The following is a 20086-nucleotide window of genomic DNA, read 5'->3' as shown; positions in this document are numbered from 1 at the left end:
CTGCCAAAAGAACCAATAGATCTGTTTTGGAAGAAGTGCAGCCAGAGTGCTCCCTGGAGGCCATGATGGCCAAACTTCGTCTCTCATACTTTGGACATATTGTCAGGAGGGACCAGTCATTGGAGAAGGATATCATGTTTGGTTAAGGTGGAGTATCAGAGAAGAAAAGGAAGACCCCCCAACGAGATGGCTTGGCCAAGTGGCACCATTGATGGACTAAAGTGTGGCAACAGTCATGAGCTTGGCCCAGGATTGGGCAGTGTTTCATTCTGCTGTGCATAAGGTCATTATGGGTCGGGACCAACTCGATGGCACCTAACAACAACAACAATAAGGAAAGATAAAACATTAAAAATTCTCCAATTTTAAGAACAGTGTGAATGTTTTACAACATTCTGGTGAGGTTCTGTAGTACTGGGACAGCTAACTGCCAAACCTGCCAGCAGCTCCTTGAAAGCATCACACTGAGTTAGAATGGACTCAATGGCATTGAACAAATCAGGCCAAAAGCATGGTTAATATGAATTTGTAACAGACACTGTTTGAAAACATATTGGCTTATTAATAATGAAGGTATTTTGCATACTTAGCACCTCACTGTGGAAACCAGTTGGAATATTACTTGCTCTAAAGTCTTTTCACTGGAGTCCTAGTGTGGCACTGGTAGGATAAAGCACTGAACCTCAGGGTCGGTAGCTCAAACCCACCAGTTGCTTCTCGAAAACCCTATACAGGGTCTCCATGCGTTGGAACCTACTTGACGGCACTAACAACAAACTCTTTTCAACAGAAGAAAACAGCTACATACATTTCCTTTTTGCAATAAATTAATCAACATAACTCTTAGCTGTAGGACGTTATAAAGATTAAATATGATCATGCAGGAAGAACCTCAGGATATTCAGCCAAATCATGTTACCCTTGCCTGGCCAAATAGGCACTCAGCATTTAAAGGAGCTAGACATAATCGGGATCTCGGTGTTTCCATTTTTAAAAGGTGTCTTTATTGTTTTGTTTTTAATGGGGACATTGAAAACCAAGAAAGGTCAAGCTAAGCGAGCAAAGTAAGCCCAAGCGTTGAGCGATCAGAATCAGGTACCAAAAGGCAGAGCTACAAACTTCCAAAGGTCCCACCTCTGCCTGTAAGTCCCGCCCGCCTCCCTTCACATCCGTCGCCTTGGTCGTGGTGAAGCAATGTCCGCCCAGAGAAGGGTGTGGCTTCCGATTCCTTATGCTATCGCGATTGCTGGTGAAAGAAAACGGGAACGTGGGGGCCACGTTTCCTTTTCGCCCTTCCCCTAGATTCCTCATCACAGTTCCGCCCTTACTGCCGCCACTTCCGGCCAGAGAAAAGCCGCTTCCATCCGCAGGGGTTGTTCCCTTCGCGGAGACGGCAATGGCCTCAGCCCACCTAACTTCCTCTATATTTCCTTCACAGCTGTTCTTTCCAACCGCAAATGTAGCTAACTACCCCCAGTTCTCTTTCCCTCTCTGTTTTACTCTAGGAGAAGAAAGGGCAGGGAGGAAACTGTCTCCACGCCCTTTCCCCTACCTTTTATTTTTCCCTTCCCGCCCTCACTATACACCCGCCCAACTAGGCGGAGACGAAGCCCGATTCACCCGAAGAAAGGCGGGGCCTCCTTGTCCCACCTCGCTATCGCGATCTCTCAGAACTCTCGCGAGACCCGACGCCCGACTTGTGCGCCCGGGAAACCCCGTCGCTCCCTTTCCCCTGGCCGGCAGCGCGGAGGCCGCACGGTAAGCGAGAGCTCCTACTCCGCTTGGGTTCGTGGCGCCAGGACTGGGTTCTCCAACCCAGGACGGTGTGCCTGAGGACCTCGGAGTCCCCAGCTTGGGGTTGCCCCGCCCCCCGGAGGCGCAGCCACGTGCGAGCGGCGGGCCCGGGCATGCCCGGTCGGCGTGGGCCACTCTCCTAGACGGGGCCTTCTGGGTGGCGGGGGGCGCGTGGAGCCTTCAGCGACCCGGAGCTCGGGAAGTTCGTGTGGGATCGTCTTAGTCTGGGTTTAGGCTGTTAGTGGAGTCCACAGAAACCGGGAGTGTCGGGGAGCGGGGCCCTTCGGAGTCTGGAGTGGATGTACTGGAGCGTCTGAGTAACTGGACGGCTCAGGCTGCACTGGAGCGGAGAGAGCGGGATAGGGCCTGAAGCCCAGGCCGTGTGCGCGCACCACATGCACGGAACTTATTTCTTAGATGCCTGGAGTTACTGTAAAAGACGTGAACCAGCAGGAGTTCGTCAGAGCTCTGGCAGCCTTCCTCAAAAAGTGAGTGGAGACCGGGGTTCCAAGTGGACCGAGCTTTGCCCTGACCCTGATGGAGACGTATAGTGGGTGGTGGAGTTCCAGTCCTTTGTATTTTGGAAGAACTGACCAGATTCCTGTAAACCTCGGGTGGTGGTGGTGGGGGGTGGGGAAGCTGGGGATCAGCAGATGGACTTATGGGAACTGTGCATTGTGCCTTAATCACTGTTTTGGTCCTAGGTCTGGGAAGCTAAAAGTCCCTGAATGGGTAGACACTGTCAAGCTGGCCAAGCATAAAGAACTTGCTCCCTATGATGAGAACTGGTTCTACACACGAGCTGGTGAGGAACTGGGTGTTTTCTTGGCTGCAGCGTGGGGGGACCGGGTTGCAGGGAGAAGATATACCAATCTTTTATATATGGTATACCTTAATCCTCAAGAATCTGCCTTTGTGTAAGAGGTTTATGTGAGGAGCTGTGGTTTCTGGCTAAACTTCAAGGGACGCCCAGGAATACAAGGATGATGATATTTGATGTCGAGGTGGTTCCTTTTTGGTAGGGAGATGGGATATTTGTTATATTTCAGTGGAGTCTGTAGTCAAACCTATATTTGACATTAACTAGCTGTATGACCTCAAGCGGAGTCCTGGTGTGGCGCTTAGTTAATGTGCTGGCCTGCAAAGTCGTTTTGAACCCCAAGGTTGGCTTGGAAACCCTATACAGGATGGCTATGGGTCTGAACCAACTCAACAGCATATAACAACATGATCTCAAACAACTAACTTAATCTTCATTTCAAAAATGAGGTTGATGATTGTACTAATGTGGGATTCCTGTAAGGATTAAATGAGTTTAAGATGCTCAGAATTATTCAAGTAAAGCCAGCTGTCTGCATCATTTTCATTCCTACCTAGGTCCTCGTGCCATGTCTTCAGTAGTTGGAGGTCACACTGTTTGCTCTGAACCATGCCATTACTCCCAAGTGGCACAAAGAAAACATCCAGACCTTTACACTTGCTGACCCCTTTATAATCGTGTGATAATAACAGCTTAAGTGTAGCCCTTGGCTGTGAAGTGCTGATTCCTCCTGGGCCTCACCATCTCAAGGTTCCATAAACTCAACTGGGGAGGCTTTATCAGTGTTGCACGTCTTGCCTGTGAAGTGTGCCCTCTGTCTTGAACTAAGTTTCTCCCCAGATAGCAAATATGTGGGAAGCTGTGTTTTGAAATTGGCAGAATCCTATAGTGCCCTTGAGAAGAGTTGACCTGGGTACAAGTTGCCCAGCATCTCAGAACATGGAGTAATAGAACAGATCTGGTGAAGGCAATACTGGCTTTAGTACCTGCATACATCAGTGGTGAGGCTTGGAAAAGATAGCATCGTGCTTATGAGATGGGCTCCTAACCTAATGGTCAGCAGTTTGAAACTACTAGCTTTTCTGCTGTCACAAAGATTTAGTCTCAGAAACCCTGTACAGGGTCATTATGAGTTGGAACTGACTCTCTGGACACCACCATCCACATCTATAATCCTGGAAGCCAGGCTGGGTCCTTAGATTTTGGTGTGTTTGCTTTTTCAGGTGGGGAGGGATTAAAGCAGTCAGGACCAGGACCCTGGTTAATAAATTAGTCTGCTGGTTAATTCAGTTACCATACACCTTGCTACTTCTCTTGTCCCTGCCATGGCATCTCAACACTAATAAATCCTTTTCCTGCCCCACAACCTCTCTGGAGAGGTCACAGAGGTCCCTTGGCCTCCCTTCCCAGCCACCCAGTGGCATAGAGTGGTTGTGTTCTAGGTCTATGCTGACTGTTAAGACTGTTGGGACAGTCACACCCATTTGTTTACATACCTGCTATAAAGGTAGAATTGTGGTTGTGGCACACTAAACCACCTAAAGCATTTACTATTTGACTCTACAGAAAGTTTAATCCCCGTTGTAGAAGCATTGATTTTTTTTTTTTTTTTTTCCTTCCCCAAAGAGAAAACACAGGCAGATGAAGCGCCTCGGTTTAGGCCACACTGGGAGAGCAAGGCAGGCAGGGTTGGTCCAGAATCTTGACTGTTTGCTTTTGAACCCTGGGTCATGGAGGCTGGCCTCTTTGCTCTCCCAGGAAGTGGTTGAAATGTGGGATCTGAGAATTCTAGCTAGAGGAGTAAGGAGTCTCCCCAGGCAGTGGTGGGAATGGGAGGGACATTGAAACCCCCATAGGTCTTTGTGAAAGGGGATGGTGCAGTATGGCCCCCTGGGCATCTTGACCTAAATTCTTAGGTGGTAGGAATTCTGCCAGTTTGCAGGGGTGTAAAAGGATCCAGTGTGTCCTGGTGAGCACCTGCTGATTTGAGATGCCTGAGCTTATCTGTTTCCTGTAGGAAGGAGGTTGGTCTTGATGTCTGCACAGGACTGGATTGCCTCTTTTGTGTTAGTGGAAGGAATGAGGCCTGGGAGTATTTCAGGGAGCAGGTCACAGCAGTATTCTTCCTTCAGAGTTCCAGGGTAGGATCAAGGAACTGTTTCTGTATATACACTTCTGTGGCATTAGTGGCATTCTTCAAGGTGTGCTACCATTTTTGTCTTTTCTGATTGTTCCTCTCCAGTAACATCAACTTGCTGTCCAGTCTTAACACTTGCTGGTGTTACTTGATGCCATAGAGATAGTTTTTAAAGAGCATACTATATGGGGCAGCCATTTTTTACTAGTCCAGCTAAACTTGTTTTTGTTTTAAGATGACTTCAGTGAATACTTTTGTTTTAAGAGTATCTCCAAGGTTCCAAAAACAAGTTATGTTAAAGACTCCAAGGTTCCAAAAACAAGTCTATGGAAATCTGGAGTTCTGTGCTTTCCCCCCTTTTGATAATTCTTAAATGGAGTCTTTGATTTAAATATTCAATAATGGCAGTCAGGCACCATCCAGTTCCTCTGGTCTCCTGGCTGTATTCGGTGGATCGTGAAGTGGCTCCCACAAAAACTGTTGAGATGCTGAGGCAGGATGACTATTGAGAGTTGGTGAGCCCGCCATCCCCCACTCCTGTTGGGCTTTGAGGCAGGCCTAGTAGTCTAGCAGGTGAGGCTGACCTGGAACATGTCACCATTTTCCCCTTGACTGGTCCACGTCTGGGGGCCCATGCGAACCTTCCTTTGCCGTTCAAGATTGGCCATCACCTAGATAGAGGATTTCCTGTGAGGAGTGGTGGTCACTTGGAGTGCAGCAAGGGCCTTTGTTATAGTCTCTGTCTCATAAAAGCCAACAAGGATGACCTGGTTTCATTCAGGACAACTCATTTCATGCAGGGCTACAGCCCTGAATGTGAGGAGAAGGAAGGGTGATGAGAAAGGCCAGGTGGGTGATCTGTATAGTGGTGGGTGATTGGTATTGCCACTCTCATTGTTTTGAATTCATAGAGATCACTAGCATGAGCTTGGGACCCTTGTAGTATGACAGTGGTGCCTTGTTGTGGATGGCCTCCCTTTACCACTCTCTGCTCAAGGTTGACATGAATGAACCATCTTTTGTGGCCTCACATGAACCACCTTAAAGGATCAGTGGGCCTTGGTCATGGTTGGTGAGGAGCGGTGTTGGGCTCAAACCCCCCCAGTACTCCTCACAGCTCTGGGCTCAGCCGCCTCTTCCTAGACTAAGACTGCAGTCAGCACTGCTCCTGGCTCCGTGCGACCAAGGTGGAGCACACAAGCCTCTTCAGGAGGGTGAGGTATTTGTTGTGACATGCCATCAAGTGGGTTCCAACTCTGCAGAAGTATGAGAGGGAGAGTGTGTCTCACCATCCATGTTTCTAAGGAACATTCCAGCTGTACTTCCAAAACAAGATTTTATCATTCTTCTTGCAGTCAGTAGTGTATGTTCAGTGTTCTTTGCCAATACTGAAATTCAAATGCATTAATTCTCCAGTTTTCCTTATTCGTTGTCCAGCTTTCACATGCATGTGAAGTGATTGAAAATACCATGGCTTTGGTCCCAATGCACCTTAGTCCTCAAAGTCTTAGCTCTTTCAAAAGAGGTGTTTTGCAGTAGATTCGTTCAAATGTAATATGTTAATTTCTTGACTGCTGCTTCCTTCAGGCATTGATTGTGGATCCAGGTAAAGTGAAATCCTTGACAGTTTGAATCTTTCCTGTTAATTTGTCTGATTGTGAGGTTTTGTTTTTTTTTTTTACATTGTTGTACAATTTGGACTGAACACTGTAGTAGTCTTTGATCTTCATCAGTAATTCCTTCAAGTCTCTGCTTTGAGCAAGCAAGGTTGTGTCCTCTGCATCATATTGCAGGTGGTTAATGAGCTCTCTGGCAATCCTGCTGCCCTGCCACATGTCTCATAGAGTCTAGCTTCTCAGGATCTTAGATTCTTCATCTGGATTCCTGGTTAGTCTGGTGCAGTGTGGGAAAGGACTTTAGAGTATGGCAGAGGCTAGGAATAAATTGTGTGGGAGAGTGGTTTCCAGAGAGAACCCGCTCACTCAGTCAACCCAAACCCTCCCTGCAAGTTTACAGAAGGCTGGAGGGAGAGTTTGGATACCAGAGGTTTTGTCTGTCTCTTCCTGAAGGAATGAACCTCTAGTTCCCCTGGTTGATGTCAGTTTCTGGGGACCAAGGGATGAAATTCAAGAGTCTGTGTCTGAAGTTCCCCCCAGCTGGACAGGACGCTTCCTCCCCATCACTTCCTTCCAAATCCTTGTAAACCTTTTCTTCCTGGGTTGTAAAGCCTCAGTGCACTGTCTGTAAAGGAGAATTATTAGCATGTGACATACATCCATTGGTCCTCATACACCAGCTGTCCTAAGAGTAGAAGAGAATTATGCGAAAGGCATTGACACAGCCTGGCAGGCAGGTTAAGAGTGTTTTCAGCATTGGGAACCACTGTAGATAAGTGTAGTCGGCATTGCTAACAGCACCTCTGGGAGTCATGGTGTGGCACTGAAGGATCAGCCAGCACTAGACGGCTAGCCAAAGGGCTCAAACCCAGTACAGGGTCGTTATAAATCAGAACCTACAGGATGGCACTTAAAAACACCCACAGTGCCTCAGGTTCTACCCCCAAGCAGTGAAGGAAATCAGCCCTGGGAAGGCAGATGGCCTGCCTGGCGTCCTCAAGAGTGTGGACCATGGGGGGTTGAGGTAGGTGGTGAGCTTTAGAATGGTGAGAAATAGCTGTGTGGCAGTGAGTGGACCCTTCCCCTCTGCCTGAGGAAAACCCTCATATCTCCCTCTTCCCCCCACCAGCTTCCACAGCACGGCACCTGTACCTTCGGGGTGGAGCTGGGGTCGGCTCCATGACCAAGATCTACGGGGGGCGGCAGAGAAACGGCGTCATGCCCAGTCACTTCAGCAGAGGTTCCAAGAGTGTGGCCCGCAGGGTCCTCCAAGCCCTAGAGGGGCTCAAAATGGTGGAGAAGGACCAAGATGGGTAAGTTGGGGAGAGCTCGGGTGCCAGAGCATCTGTAATCAGGTGTCCACGCACACACTCCATGTAGTACAGGTGCCGGGCCTATTCTGCTCGGGTCTCTCGCCCCACCCCCAGAGGCGGGTAGGGGTTCTGCAGGAATGTGACCAACATGAAGCCTCACCCTGACCTCTCTGACTAGCTACCTTGAGTTGTAGGAAGGTAATTTAGAGACTGTCCACTTTCATTAGCCTGCTTGTTAACTTTTCTTAATTGATTTTTTTTCCGGGGCTTTGATCTAATGCTTGCACAAATGACACCCTATCAGCTCCCACAGACCTCCCGTTCTTGTCCCCAGCTCCTTAGAATGAGTTGATTGGCTGGAATCATGTAGTCCCAGGCCCAGGTGCCTAGGAGTGGCCTGTCCAGGCAGGGGCTGAGCCTGCAATCACCAGAGCTTTATGCCTCTTCTCTTACAGTGGCCGCAAACTGACACCTCAGGGACAGAGAGATCTGGACAGAATCGCCGGACAGGTGAGGTCTGGTGTGGGCTGTGGGCATTTCCTGAGCTTGCCCCTACTTTTGTTATCTATTGATGGCAGAAGAATTCTTTGCTCTGAGACCTGGGGGCAGATTCACTTCTATGGTGGATCTAGTTGGGGGTGGGCACTGGGTTTCCTTCCTGGGTCAGTGTATTTAATAGATTTCCTACAACATTCCTTCCTTACTCTTGATGCTAACTGAGCATCAGATGGGGACCCGAATCCAGGTCTCCTTGCAGACCAGATGCTCATTACTCCATTTTTCCCACTGTTTGATGCCCCCCAGGACCTGTCAGGCACACTCAGTGTTGATTCTGTGCCCCTGGCTTAGACCAAGGGGCTTATTTTTGAGTGACCTGAGAATGGGAGGGAGCTAACCCTGGAAGAGGAGAGTGTGAGCTGCCTGGTTTGTGGCCCCGGGAGCCTACCTCACCCCCCAGGCAGTGCAGAGGAATTAGAACACCCTTCACTCCCTTTCCTGAGCAGTTTGTTTAATCCTCTGTAAAAGGTGTATAAGGCTTAGAGAAAATGAGTACATTTGAAACCACAAGTGAGGATTCCTGGGGTCCAATGATACGGGTGTATAGGAGGTCGACATTAACAAGAATCCCAACAGACCATCCCACAACTTATTTTTCTTCTTTTCTCAGGTGGCAGCTGCCAACAAGAAACATTAGAACAAATGATGCTGGGTTAATAAATTGCCTCATTCGTAATCCTGGTCTGGTCTGTCTTGATTGGCTGCTTCTCTTCCGGCTGGAGGGGTGGTGTGGTGTGGCAGGGGAGCCCAACAGTCAGCTAAGCTTTGGCTCAGCTCAAACTAAGGTCCCTGTGGGCAGGACCTGGAACCCTTGCACCTCCCCCACATCCTGTCTTTGCTGCTGCAGCTCAGGAGCCAAGAAATGAGTGTGGCTGTTTAGATAGTGACGAGAACTGGGGCTCCCCTCTACAGCCTGTACCTCTACCTTGCAGTGGAGCTACTGGGATGGAGGCTGGTGATTCCTGGAAGGAGGAGGTAGAGGGAAGCAGACAGGACCCCCTCCATGTAACCCCAAAGCCAAGGTGCCTAGTCTTACCTCAACCAGGTGGGCTCATGTTTTGCCTGAGCCTTCATTCTGGGTTTGAGCAGTTCTGACCTTATCTACTCTGACTAATGGAACTGAAGTACTGTACTTCCCCAGGTTGTGAATGAAGAGTGGACAAGACTGGGAGGGCTTGGGCAGTAGATCAGCCCCCAGGACACTGGGTTTCTGACCAAGCCAGTGTAGCTTCCTGCCTGGCAATTGCTTCTAGATGTAAAGGAGGCAGGGACTCTGTGATTGGACCTCTAGTAGCATTGAGCAAATCCAGACTGCAAGCACATGTTGAGTGCCATTGAGTCGGTTCCGACCCATAGCGACCCTGTACAGGGTTTCCAAGGGTGTAAATCTTTACGGGAGTAGAAAGCCTCATCTTTCTCCTGCGGAGCAGCTCGTAGTTTCGAACCACTGACCTTAAGGTTTGCAGCCCGATTTGTAACCACTACGCTGAGTGGATAGCGACCCTGTATAGGGTTTCCAAGGAGCAGCTGGTGAGTTTGAACTGCCAACCTTGCAGTTCAAATGGCTTTGCAGTCTGGCGTATTAACTCACAGCACCACACCAGGACTCCATTATGTGAGTTATTAGTTCTATGCCGTGGAGTCCATTCCAACTCAGTGACCCTGCACATGGCTTCTGAGGCTGTCTCCCGTGGAGATGCTGATAGTCTCAAACTGCTGACCTTGCGGTTTGCAGCCCAATTCGTAACCACTATGCTATCAGAACACATGCCAGGACCCAAAATGCCGAGCTACACTGACTGATGCGGTCCTGTAGCGTTAAGCACGCAAGCACAAGATTGGTTTGAACCACAAGATTAGTGGTTCAAACTTGATCAGCCAGTTTGTGGGAAACCTTTTGTAGGGATCCTGAGTCAGAACCAACTCAATGGCACTAACACTTGACCAAGGACCCCAGATTACCCCAGTCTACATTAGCTGCAGAGTCATAGAAGTGAAGTTGTTCTCCCTACCCCCAGCACTTGAGGTTTTCAGTGTTTTGAATGAACAGAACTTAACAGGTGCTTTACCAATACTGCATGCAGCATCCTGTGACCTAAGAGGCACTTGCATTTTGGAGAAGGGCAGTAAGTCAGCCTGGTGTATGTACACAAACATGCTGTGTATACAGGGTCATTTAGAGTTGGAATTGATGGCAGTGGGTTTAGTTTTGTTTTTACCACTGGTTGCTGTGGGTTCAAACTCCTAGTGACCCTGTATAGGGTTTCCTATAGGACTCCATTGGAATGTTCAACTAGTAATCAAAAGGTTTAATACACCCAGAGGTGTCTCAGAGTTAAGGCCTGGTGATCTGTCAAAAGGTCATAGTCTTAAAAATCCTATGAAGTGAAGTTCTACTCTGCATACATGGAAATAAACTGGCAACAACACCCAGACTAGGAGGTACCAGAGCCAGCTCTTAGCCAGGCAACCTGACTCCAACCTCCTGCCTCTTAACCTGTTACAGTCACTTCAAAGTGAGAGAAGTTGGGGGAAAGAGCAGAAGGGAGTTCCTTGTTATGGAACCCGTTTCTTTTGAAGATTCCAAATGAGAATATTCCCTCAGGATTTTCAAAATGTCCAGGGTTATTCCAGCAGTATCAGGCGCACACTAAAAGTATCAGGTGCCCAAACAGGCAGGCGTGGCCAAGGGGCCACAATTGCGTCTCTCCAGCACTAGGGGGCAGTCGAGGCTCTGGAAGGACACGGAAGCAGGAAGGTGAATTTCTAGAGCTGCCAGATCTTGTCTGGATTTCTTCCTGTGTTGGGGATGGTAAAGGAACTGAGCTACAAAAAGACTTAAAAGACCTGCCCCAAGTCATACAGTGAGGGGCCCAACAGAACACCTGGGTCTCTGGAGGGATGGGGTAGGGCCCTAGCGCCGGAAAATGAGAACTTGGACCTAGTTCTAGGAACTACTTTTCTAAGCCCATTGTGTTGGTGCATGTGCCTTAACAATCTCATAAAGTGGGAGAATTACATCCATATTCAAGAAGAAACTGAGTGAGACTCAAAAGGCCAGTGATATGGCAGAGCTGGGATTTCAAACCCTGGCTTCACTGACTCTTCATGTTCTTCTGCGTGGGTGACAGTTGAACTTAAAAATAAAAAGTCGTACTCAAGTATGCAAAACAGTGTCTGTAATAATGTAACAAAGACCCATGAACCTATCACCCAGCTCTTAAGACGCAAAACAAAAATTACCAAGACTGACAAAGTCTCCCCAATCACAAAATCTCAACTGTCCTCATTACCCACAGAGGTGAAAGCACTCAGGAAGTGGCAAGCTTCACCCCTTACCCACTTATACCCCCCACCTCATGCATGGCCATGCACTTTTACTACCATTGTTTTGTGGCATTGTGGATCAGCAGAGGCTGCAAAACACAAGGTCAGCCGTTCAAACCCACCAGCTGCTCCTCAGAAACCCTATACAGGGTTGCTGTGAGTCGAAACTGACTCGCTGGCACTTAACAAGTAGAATACGGTGGGGTTTGGCCTTTTGAAAATACAACAATCTTTTTCTCCTGTTTAAGTTGTTTGTGGGACTCCAAACCTTCAGGTTGGTGGTTCAAGCCCACCAGTCACTCTGTGGCAGAAAGAGATTTCTGCTCTTGCAAAGATTTACAACCTCAAAAATCCTGTACAGGATTGCTAAGAGTTGGAACCAACCCCACAGCACTTAACAAGAAGTCGTTTCAATTGGGTGAATATAGGCTTCCCCCCTCCCCACCGCTATATAGGATTCTATTGACATCCTAAACTGCAATTTCTGCATTCAACCTCCAGCAAATAGGCTTTTAATTGTTTCCCAGTGTTTGCTACAAAAAATCTTCCTGCAGTGAATTTTCAGGACTCCTTGTACGTGTGTGAGGGTCCCCTGATAACTCACAGACATCTCAACTGTCTCCTGACATCCCCCAGACTTTGTTTCCCTCCTTACCTGATCTAAAATACAGGAGCCCTGGTGGCATTGTGGGTTAAGCGTTGGGCTGCTAACCGCAAAGTTGATGGTTCAAATTCACCAGCTGCTGTATGGGAGAAAGATGAGACTGTCTGCTTCTATAAAGATTGATAGTCTTAGAAATCTTAACGAGCAGTTCTATTCTCTCCTACGGGGTCACGATGAGTCTGAATGGACTTTGATGGCAGTAGGTTAGATTGGGTTGGATTTAGTCTAAAAGAACCTGAAAGTCACATAGAAATGACTTGAGTCCCTGCTCTACCCCCTCCCGAACTCTAGCTGGTAGCTGGTCTACCTGCCTTATTTATTCCTCACGAGTATTAATTGTTGTTGTTGTTAAGTGCCATCAAGTCGGTTCCTACTCATAGCAGCCCTGTATAGAGTTCCAAGGAGCAGCTGGTGGGTTTGAAGTGACCTTGCAGTCCAGTGCATTATCCTACAGCACCACACCAGGACTACTGAGCATTAATATTAACTAACATTTAATAGAAGGAGCTCTGGTAGCGTAGTAGATTACGAGCTGGGGTGCTAACCACAAGGTCAGCAGTTTGAATCTACCAGTTCAAATCTGTGGGAGAAAGATGAAGCTTTCTGCTCCTGTCAAGATTTACAGCTTTGGAAGACACTATACAGGGTTGTTATGAATCAGAGCAAACTCAGTGGAACACCACCACCATCTAATAGAATCCTGGTAATCACAAGGTCGGCAGTTCAAACCCACCAGCCACTCCTTGGAAACCCTATACAGGGTCACTGTGAGTCGGGATGGACTCAATGGCACTGAACAACATTTAATGAAATGATGGTCCAGTGGGTTGAACATTGGGCTTCCAACTGCAAGGTCAGCAGTGCAAACCCACCAGCTGTTCCAAGGGAGAAAAATGTGCCACTTTATTTTTCTACAGTCTGGGAAGCCCTATAGAACAATTCTACTCTGTTCTTTAGGGTTGCTGTGAGTCGGAATTGACTCCCTGACAATGTATTTTTGTTTTTAGTTTTTATTGTGAATTGAGTGATAGTTTACATAGCAGAGCAGCAACTTTACATTCATCCTATTGAATTTCATTGCATTGCAATGATTTCAATCCCCCTCCATGCATCATCATTCAGCAGCATTTGCTTCCATTCCTCTGGTGTTTTTTTGTTTGTTTGTTTGTTTTGGGATGTACACTGAAGCACTCAGGAATATGTAACCATTCAAACAACCAAAGGGTAGACCCTGCAAGCCTGCCCCGGCCCCCACCCCAGCTGCCAGTACACAGCCCCTCTCCCTCCTTGAGTCTAGAGTCCCCAGCCACTCCATCTCCACGCCATCTTCTCTCCCTCCATCTCTGGCATCGCTGCTTCTCTGGGCAGAGTCCTGCTCGCTCTCCGCTTTTCTCACTTGATGGTTCCAGGATCTTGACTGCAAGATCAACCACTCCCCTCCTTTTGTTACAAAACGACTACCTTTACATTTGCAACACTCACAATCAGTCCTAATAGCAATTATTCACTATTGAACCACAAGAGTCTTATCCCCATCGCCTTTCGCCAGCCCCATCTAGACAGGTTGGAAATCACTCAGTGGAGATTCTACCATCCACCTCCTTCCACCCCTCACCCCCACACCCTCTGAGACTAGGCTCCCTCTTGAAAGCTTGTAAGCCAGTCACCTTGGTGCCTTTGTAGACCTCCCATTTTGGGTAGCCAATGTAAGGCTTTAAGTGTAGGCATTAAATTGCAGATAAATTGACATATTGTAGGAAATTGATACATTGCAAATAATTTTTATCTTGCAGAAGAAAATAAATATCAAATGTTACAATGTTATTGTCTCATAGAACATTAACCAGTTTTGTATCCAACTTTGCCATCTTATTCCAGCATTCTTTTCACCACCATCTATGGATCCAGGTTTGCCCTCGTTCATTCATGAAATAAAAGTTTTCCGTTAAAGAATTAAAAGCAAAACCTATGAATTACAATTCCAATCACAACTGCTGAAAGTGAAGAGGACTTGAAACATATACTTAGGAAGATGACAGAGCACAGCCTTCGATATGGATTACATCTCAATGTTAAGGAAACAAAAATCCTCACCACTGGACCAATAAACAGCATTCTTATCAATGGAGAAGAGATTGAAGTTGTCAAGGACTTCATTCTTCTTGGATCAACTGTCAACACTTGCGGAAGCAGCGGTCAAGAGATCAGACGACGTATTGCATTGGGCAAATCTGCTGCACAGGAACTTTTTAAAGTATTGAAGAGCAGAGATGTCAGTTTGAGGACTAAGGTGCGCCTGACCCAAGCCATGGTATTTTCAATAACCTCATATGGATGCGAAAGCTGGACAGTGAATAAGGAAGATTGTAGAAGAATTGATGCCTTTGAGTTGTGGTGTTGGAGGAGAATACTGAAAGTGCCATGGACTGCCAAAAGAACCAATAGATCTGTTTTGGAAGAAGTACAACCAGAGTGCTCTTTGGAGGCCAAGATGGCTAAGCTTCGTCTCCTACTTTGGACACATTGTCCAGAGAGAACAGTCGCTGGAGAAGGATGTCATGCTGGGTAAGGTGGAGAGTCAGAGAAAAAGAGGAAGACCCCCAATGAGATGGATCAGCCAGGTGGCATCATTGATGGCGTCAAGTGTGGCAGCGGTAAGTGAGGTTGGCCCAGGATCGGACATTGTTTCGTTCTGCTGTGCGTGGGGTCGCTATGAGTTGGTTCCGACTCGATGGCACCTGACAACAACAACAATTACAACCAACTGTGAAGGCAGTACAGTAAGGGGCACCATCTCATTCTGTTGTACCTGGGGGGGGGGGTTGCTTTGAGGAGGGGGTGGAGCCAACTTGGCAGCAGCTAACAACAGCTATGTGCCAGGTAGTATGTTTAGTACTACACATGCCTAATTGCTTGAAATCCTTATCCCACGTGAGGAAATCCTAAACAGTTGAGGAAACTAAGGTTCAGGGACAAGGGGTTTGTCCAAGATCAGCAAATGGCAGAGATCAAGTTCAGAACCACCACGCCTCACTATCTGCCTACAGTGAGTGCCCAAGGTGCATGAGTGACAGGAATGGTGACGAGCCAGGCTTTCCCCTCCCTGAGTTGCCACCCCCAGGGGAATTGTGGCCAAGGCAGGTGCAAGGGAGCAGTTCCTCCCCTTAAAGCCTGATAGGCACTCAGACTGGGACTGCCCCCAGGCCAGCCAGCTAGGGGCCCAGCAGCGGGGGCCAGTGGAGCCCATCTCCTACAGGGTTGGGCAGGAAGTGGGGTGGGGTTTGAGGTCAGGCAAAGTGGGGGTCTGGTACCCCAGGATCGCTGACACCAGACTAACCCACCACTGGGAGAAGATGCCTGAGACTCCAGCGGTTCTCCAAGTTCCGCCTGCCACCATCGTCCTCCTCTTCTTGTTCTGTGCTGCTGGTCTGGGTACGTGGCCCCGCCTGGTGCTTAGGGTTCCAAGGGAGGCTGGGGAGAGGGCCACAGACAGAGTGAGGTAGGAGTGGGGAGCTGAGGAAGGCTCATCTCTGTGACTCTCTAGGAGGAGGGTCTGGTGGTACAATAGTTTACGGCTTGGTTGTTAACCAAAAGGTTAGTGGGGCCAATCTACCAGCAGCTCCTTTGGAGAAAGATGTGGCTGGCTGTGTCCGTGAAGATTTATAGTCTTGGAAACCCTATGGGGCAGTTTTACCCTGTCCTCTAGGGAGGGTCCTTAGAAGTCAGATTGGACTGAATTGCAGTGGGCTGGATTTGGTTGGAGATGACTGTCCAAGCCAGGGATGAGGTGCGTCTAGTGGGGGGGAGGCCTCAGTGAAATTGAAGGAGAATTCACAGCCCCGTGGAGTGAGGTAGCATGGAGAGCTGTCTTCATCACCTACTTGTTTCCACAGGTCAAAATAAGGAAGTAAGATCCAGCTGAGACTGAGAGTACAAGAGGAAGGAAGAGACCTAGGGGCAGTGCTAAGCTTCAGGGAGGAAAAGCTCTCTCCTATGTCACCTTAAACCCCAGTCACTCAGTCACTCCTCTGTAGGAAGCAGGGGAGGTGATGTTGATCATTCATGCCCCTTCCCTACTGCCACTGGTGGGCAGGGGCTCAGAGAGGAAGGTTACACTGGGCTGCAGGGATTGGAGCCCATATCTGCCTGGTCTTATGAGGTGACCAAGAGGTTAGCTTCTTTCTCCCCTTCTTCCTGTCTCCCTCATATCCACCAACCTGCTGTGCACCACCCCAGCCCCAGTCCCCAGGCCAGCCCGAAGACTGAACTCACCCTTGACCCCCAGGTTAACACATACAAGTTATAGAGAAAGAGGGAGGGGACCAAGGCGACGTGGCAAAGCAGGACCCAAAGACTGGCCCCTCAAATCCAGACAGGGGGAGGTGCAGAGAAACTGAATAGTTTGAACCTTTGACTACTCTTGGGACACTGGCAACTGGTGTGTCTCCCCTGGGCTTCAGCAGTTCCACCTGTAAAATGGGGATAATGATAGAATTTATTTCTAAGGGTTCTGGGAAGCCTCCAAGGAGACAGGGATGGTCTAGGCTGCAGCTAGGGGTGGGAAAGTGGACACAGGAAAGGTCTCCAGGAGGAAGTCATGGGAAATTGATTTTGAAAGGAGTTTTGTGGGCAAAAGGAGTCTGGTAGTATAGGTGGTGAAGTGCTTAGCTGTTAACTAAAGGTCTGCAGTTGGGACTCACCATCTGCTCTTTGGGAGAAAGATGTGCCTGTCTGCTTCTGTGGATTACAACCTTGGAAACCCTCTTGGGCATCCCTGCTCTGGCCCAGATGTTCACTATGAGCAGAATTCAATTGATTGGAGTGGGTTTGGTTTGGTTTCTGTGCATAGGGAAATTTCTAGTGCTAAGGACCCCAAACATCTGAGGGTTCAGTGAGGTCAAAGTATCCAGTGGGGTACAGGGAAGGGGGCCAGAGATGGTGCTGGAGGAGAGATTGGACCTTCAGGGTGTCCTAGTCTCCTCGAACAGAACATCTTCCCTGCCTCCTTCCAGTAGCCTCGCTCTCCCCATTAGACTCATCTCTGTCTTCCACCAGGATGGTCTCCCTGGCCTCCCTCCAGAGATGACTTCATTCTTCTCAACCCAGGGGTATCTGTCTTCACTCTGCCCGCATCAGGGATGTCCTCAGTTTCCCCCAGATGTGTCTCATACTCTTTCCCACTGCACTGTTGTTGTCATTAAGTGCCACTGAGTCACTCACAGCCACCCTGTATAGGGTTTCTGAGGAGCAGCTGGTGGGTTTGAATCACCGACCTTTCAGTTCAACCCAACCTTGTGGTCCAGTGCTTATCCTATAACACCATATTAGGACTCCTCCCACTGCACTAAGTGTGCACTATCCCAGGGACTTGGGCTGTGGCCCTTTGTCCCCATCCCTGGCCCCATTGACCCCTCCCCCCTCCTCTCTGCAGGTCCTGGATGCTGCACCCTATGGGTGGACTGGGGCCCACCTTCAGTGACCGTGAGCTTGGGGGATGATGCCCGCTTGCTGTGCCCACACAATGGCAGCAGCAATGCTAATGTCACCTGGTGGCTCATCCTCCCAGGCAACCACACATGGCCATCTATGTTTGTGGGCTTGGGCCTGGGTCCTGAGGGCGAACTGACAATCCCACAGGTAAACAGGAGCCACGGAGGCATATACCAGTGTAAGGTGGAGGATGGCAAAAGCATCCGGAGCTCTTGTGGTACCTACCTCCGTGTTCGAGGTGAGTGATTGGGACACACCCCTGCTGGGCACCTGTAAAGTGAGGGCAGAGCCAGGCCTTCACCACAGCAGAGGAGTGGAGGCTCAGATCCAGGCGGGGGGGATTTCTCATCTGGATAGTGGGCTTGTTGGGAGGGATGGAAAGGAGGCACAGGGGTGCTGAGCAATACCCCTCTTTGCAGAGCTACTGCCCAGACCCTTCCTGGACATGGGGGAGGGCACCAAGAACCGCATCATCACAGCCGAGGGGATCATCCTATTGTTCTGTGCAGTGGTGCCTGGGACGATGCTGCTGTTCAGGGTGAGCCATCTGGGACCCGAGGTCAACTGGTGGGGGCGGGGGCACAGCTCAATGTCCAATTAGCCTATCCTGGACCCTGGGTCAGATGGGGTGGGGGACCACACAATGTCCAACCAGTCCTCTCTGGACCCTGAGTCAGCTGGAAGGAGGGGAGGGAAATACACGTTAACACCCTGCCCCATTGGTCCTCCCTGGACCCTGGGTCAGCTGAGAGGTCATCATAGTTCAATACTGAACCAGCCCTCTCTGAGTCTGAGGGTGCCCTTGAAAAACTGGGAGAATATGAGCACCCACCTCCCCGAGGAGGGTCTCAAAATCCACCTGCCTCTCCTTTGCTCTCAACCCCCCAACAGAAACGATGGCAGAATGAGAAGTTTCGGGTGGGTGCTCATGATGACTATGAAGATGAAAATCTGTATGAGGTGAGCGGAAGGCTAGGAACGGGATAAGGGCAGGTGTGCTGGGGGCTGGACATGGGCTTCCCCACCTAGGGACTGGCTGGGGCAGGGACTCCAGGCATAGGCACTGATGAATGCTGCTGCGTGTCCACCCCAGGGCCTAAACATTGAAGACTGCTCCATGTATGAGGACATTTCGCGGGGTCTCCAGGGCACCTACCAGGATGTGGGCAGCCTCCACATCGGAGACGTCCAGCTGGAGAAGCCGTGACCCTAGCTGGCTGCCCTGCCTTCTGGTTCCCAACTCCAGTGTGTTCCTTTACTTCCCCTGGAACTTTCTTCTTTCCCTTCTCACCATCTTCCCTGGGAGTCATCTTCTTTCATATGCATATCCGGGGGAACTCCTTGGTCCTGCCCAAGTGTCCTGCTCTTCTCTCTGCACTGTTCTCAGTCCTTCCCACAACCTTACTCTCCCCTCCCTGAGCTTCCTTCCCAGGCTCCTTGTTCTGTCGCTCCCTCCCTGGCGGGTAATGAGCCCTTAATCGCTGCCTCAAGGGGAGCTGATTGTAGCAGCCTCGTTAGTGTCCCCCCTTCAACTACTCTATCATGGCCACTTAGTGATAATAAATCCTTCCCAAATGCAGACCTGAGCAGGAGTCATAGATCTCATGGGAATTGGGCCCTTCCCTCCCAGGGGCCCAGGAATCCAGGGACCCAGCGTCCCCTACTCTCAGATGCAGGAATCTCTGAGCTTCCAGCTTCCTCATCTCCCAGACCCAGGATTCTGGGTACAAGCCCCCATGACCACTACCCACAACTAGGACCAGGTGGCCACCAGACCCTCTGAGAGAAACAGGACATCTCTTATAAGGAGTGGTTTGAATTCCTTCAGGGTCTCACCCCAGATTCTGTCCCTGAGTCAGAGGAGGCTGTGTTGTGTATGTGTTGAGGAGCGGGGGGAGTAATATTGCCACAGTTGCATATTTGAGCCAAAGTTGTACTCTTTATGGGCTCAAACAGCCCCATTTTTCTACTGAGGAGCAGCTGGTAGGTTGAAGGTCCTTTAGGTTCGCAGAGACTGTGGCTATACCTTTTCTCCAAGGGTGGTTTGGAATGACTGTGGTCCCAACCTGAGGCTGTGGGGACGTTCAAGGGCAATGACTGATGCACAGGGATCCAGAGTTTCTGAGATGGAGGTACAAAGTTCGTGAGACCCAGAGAGAGTCTGGGAGAAAGGCAACAAGGAAAAGACAACGAGACAGACAGACACAGGGGCAAACATAGGAGGAGAGTGTCCAACAGAGACAGAGGCAGAAGCAAGAAGGGCCCAGATATAATTGGACAGAGAGAGACTGACCAAGCCAGACGCTGGGGAAATGAGGGGAGGTAAACCTAAGATGAAGTCATGAAGTCGTAGAAAGATCCAGAGAG

General features: G+C 49.3%; 2 protein-coding genes across 3 annotated transcripts; both read left to right on the top strand.

Moving 5' to 3' along the window:
* Positions 1–1695: 1695 nt before the first annotated feature.
* RPS19 (ribosomal protein S19) lies at positions 1696–8914 on the top strand. The gene is made up of 6 exons (XM_006871388.1): positions 1696–1758; positions 2212–2282; positions 2499–2599; positions 7497–7680; positions 8136–8190; positions 8849–8914. Exons 2-6 carry the CDS (start codon positions 2212–2214, stop codon positions 8873–8875), a joined length of 438 nt encoding a protein of 145 aa, XP_006871450.1. The 5' UTR covers positions 1696–1758; the 3' UTR covers positions 8876–8914.
* A 6668-nt stretch (positions 8915–15582) lies between these two features.
* On the top strand, positions 15583–18926 carry CD79A (CD79a molecule, immunoglobulin-associated alpha). 2 transcript variants are annotated; one of them, XM_006871387.1, is made up of 5 exons: positions 15583–15661; positions 17661–17846; positions 18139–18257; positions 18611–18679; positions 18813–18926. In XM_006871387.1, exons 1-5 carry the CDS (start codon positions 15583–15585, stop codon positions 18924–18926), a joined length of 567 nt encoding a protein of 188 aa, XP_006871449.1. The 2 variants fall into 2 exon arrangements, with proteins under 2 accessions (XP_006871449.1, XP_006871448.1); XM_006871386.1 differs by having other exon boundaries at positions 17661–17957.
* The last annotated feature ends 1160 nt before the right edge of the window (positions 18927–20086 follow it).

The sequence above is a fragment of the Chrysochloris asiatica genome, unplaced genomic scaffold (assembly GCF_000296735.1).
Source record: "Chrysochloris asiatica unplaced genomic scaffold, ChrAsi1.0 scaffold00168, whole genome shotgun sequence".
NCBI lineage: Eukaryota > Metazoa > Chordata > Mammalia > Afrosoricida > Chrysochloridae > Chrysochloris > Chrysochloris asiatica.
Note: the sequence above shows the minus strand (reverse complement) of the source record. Positions and strands in the feature narration are given on the sequence as shown.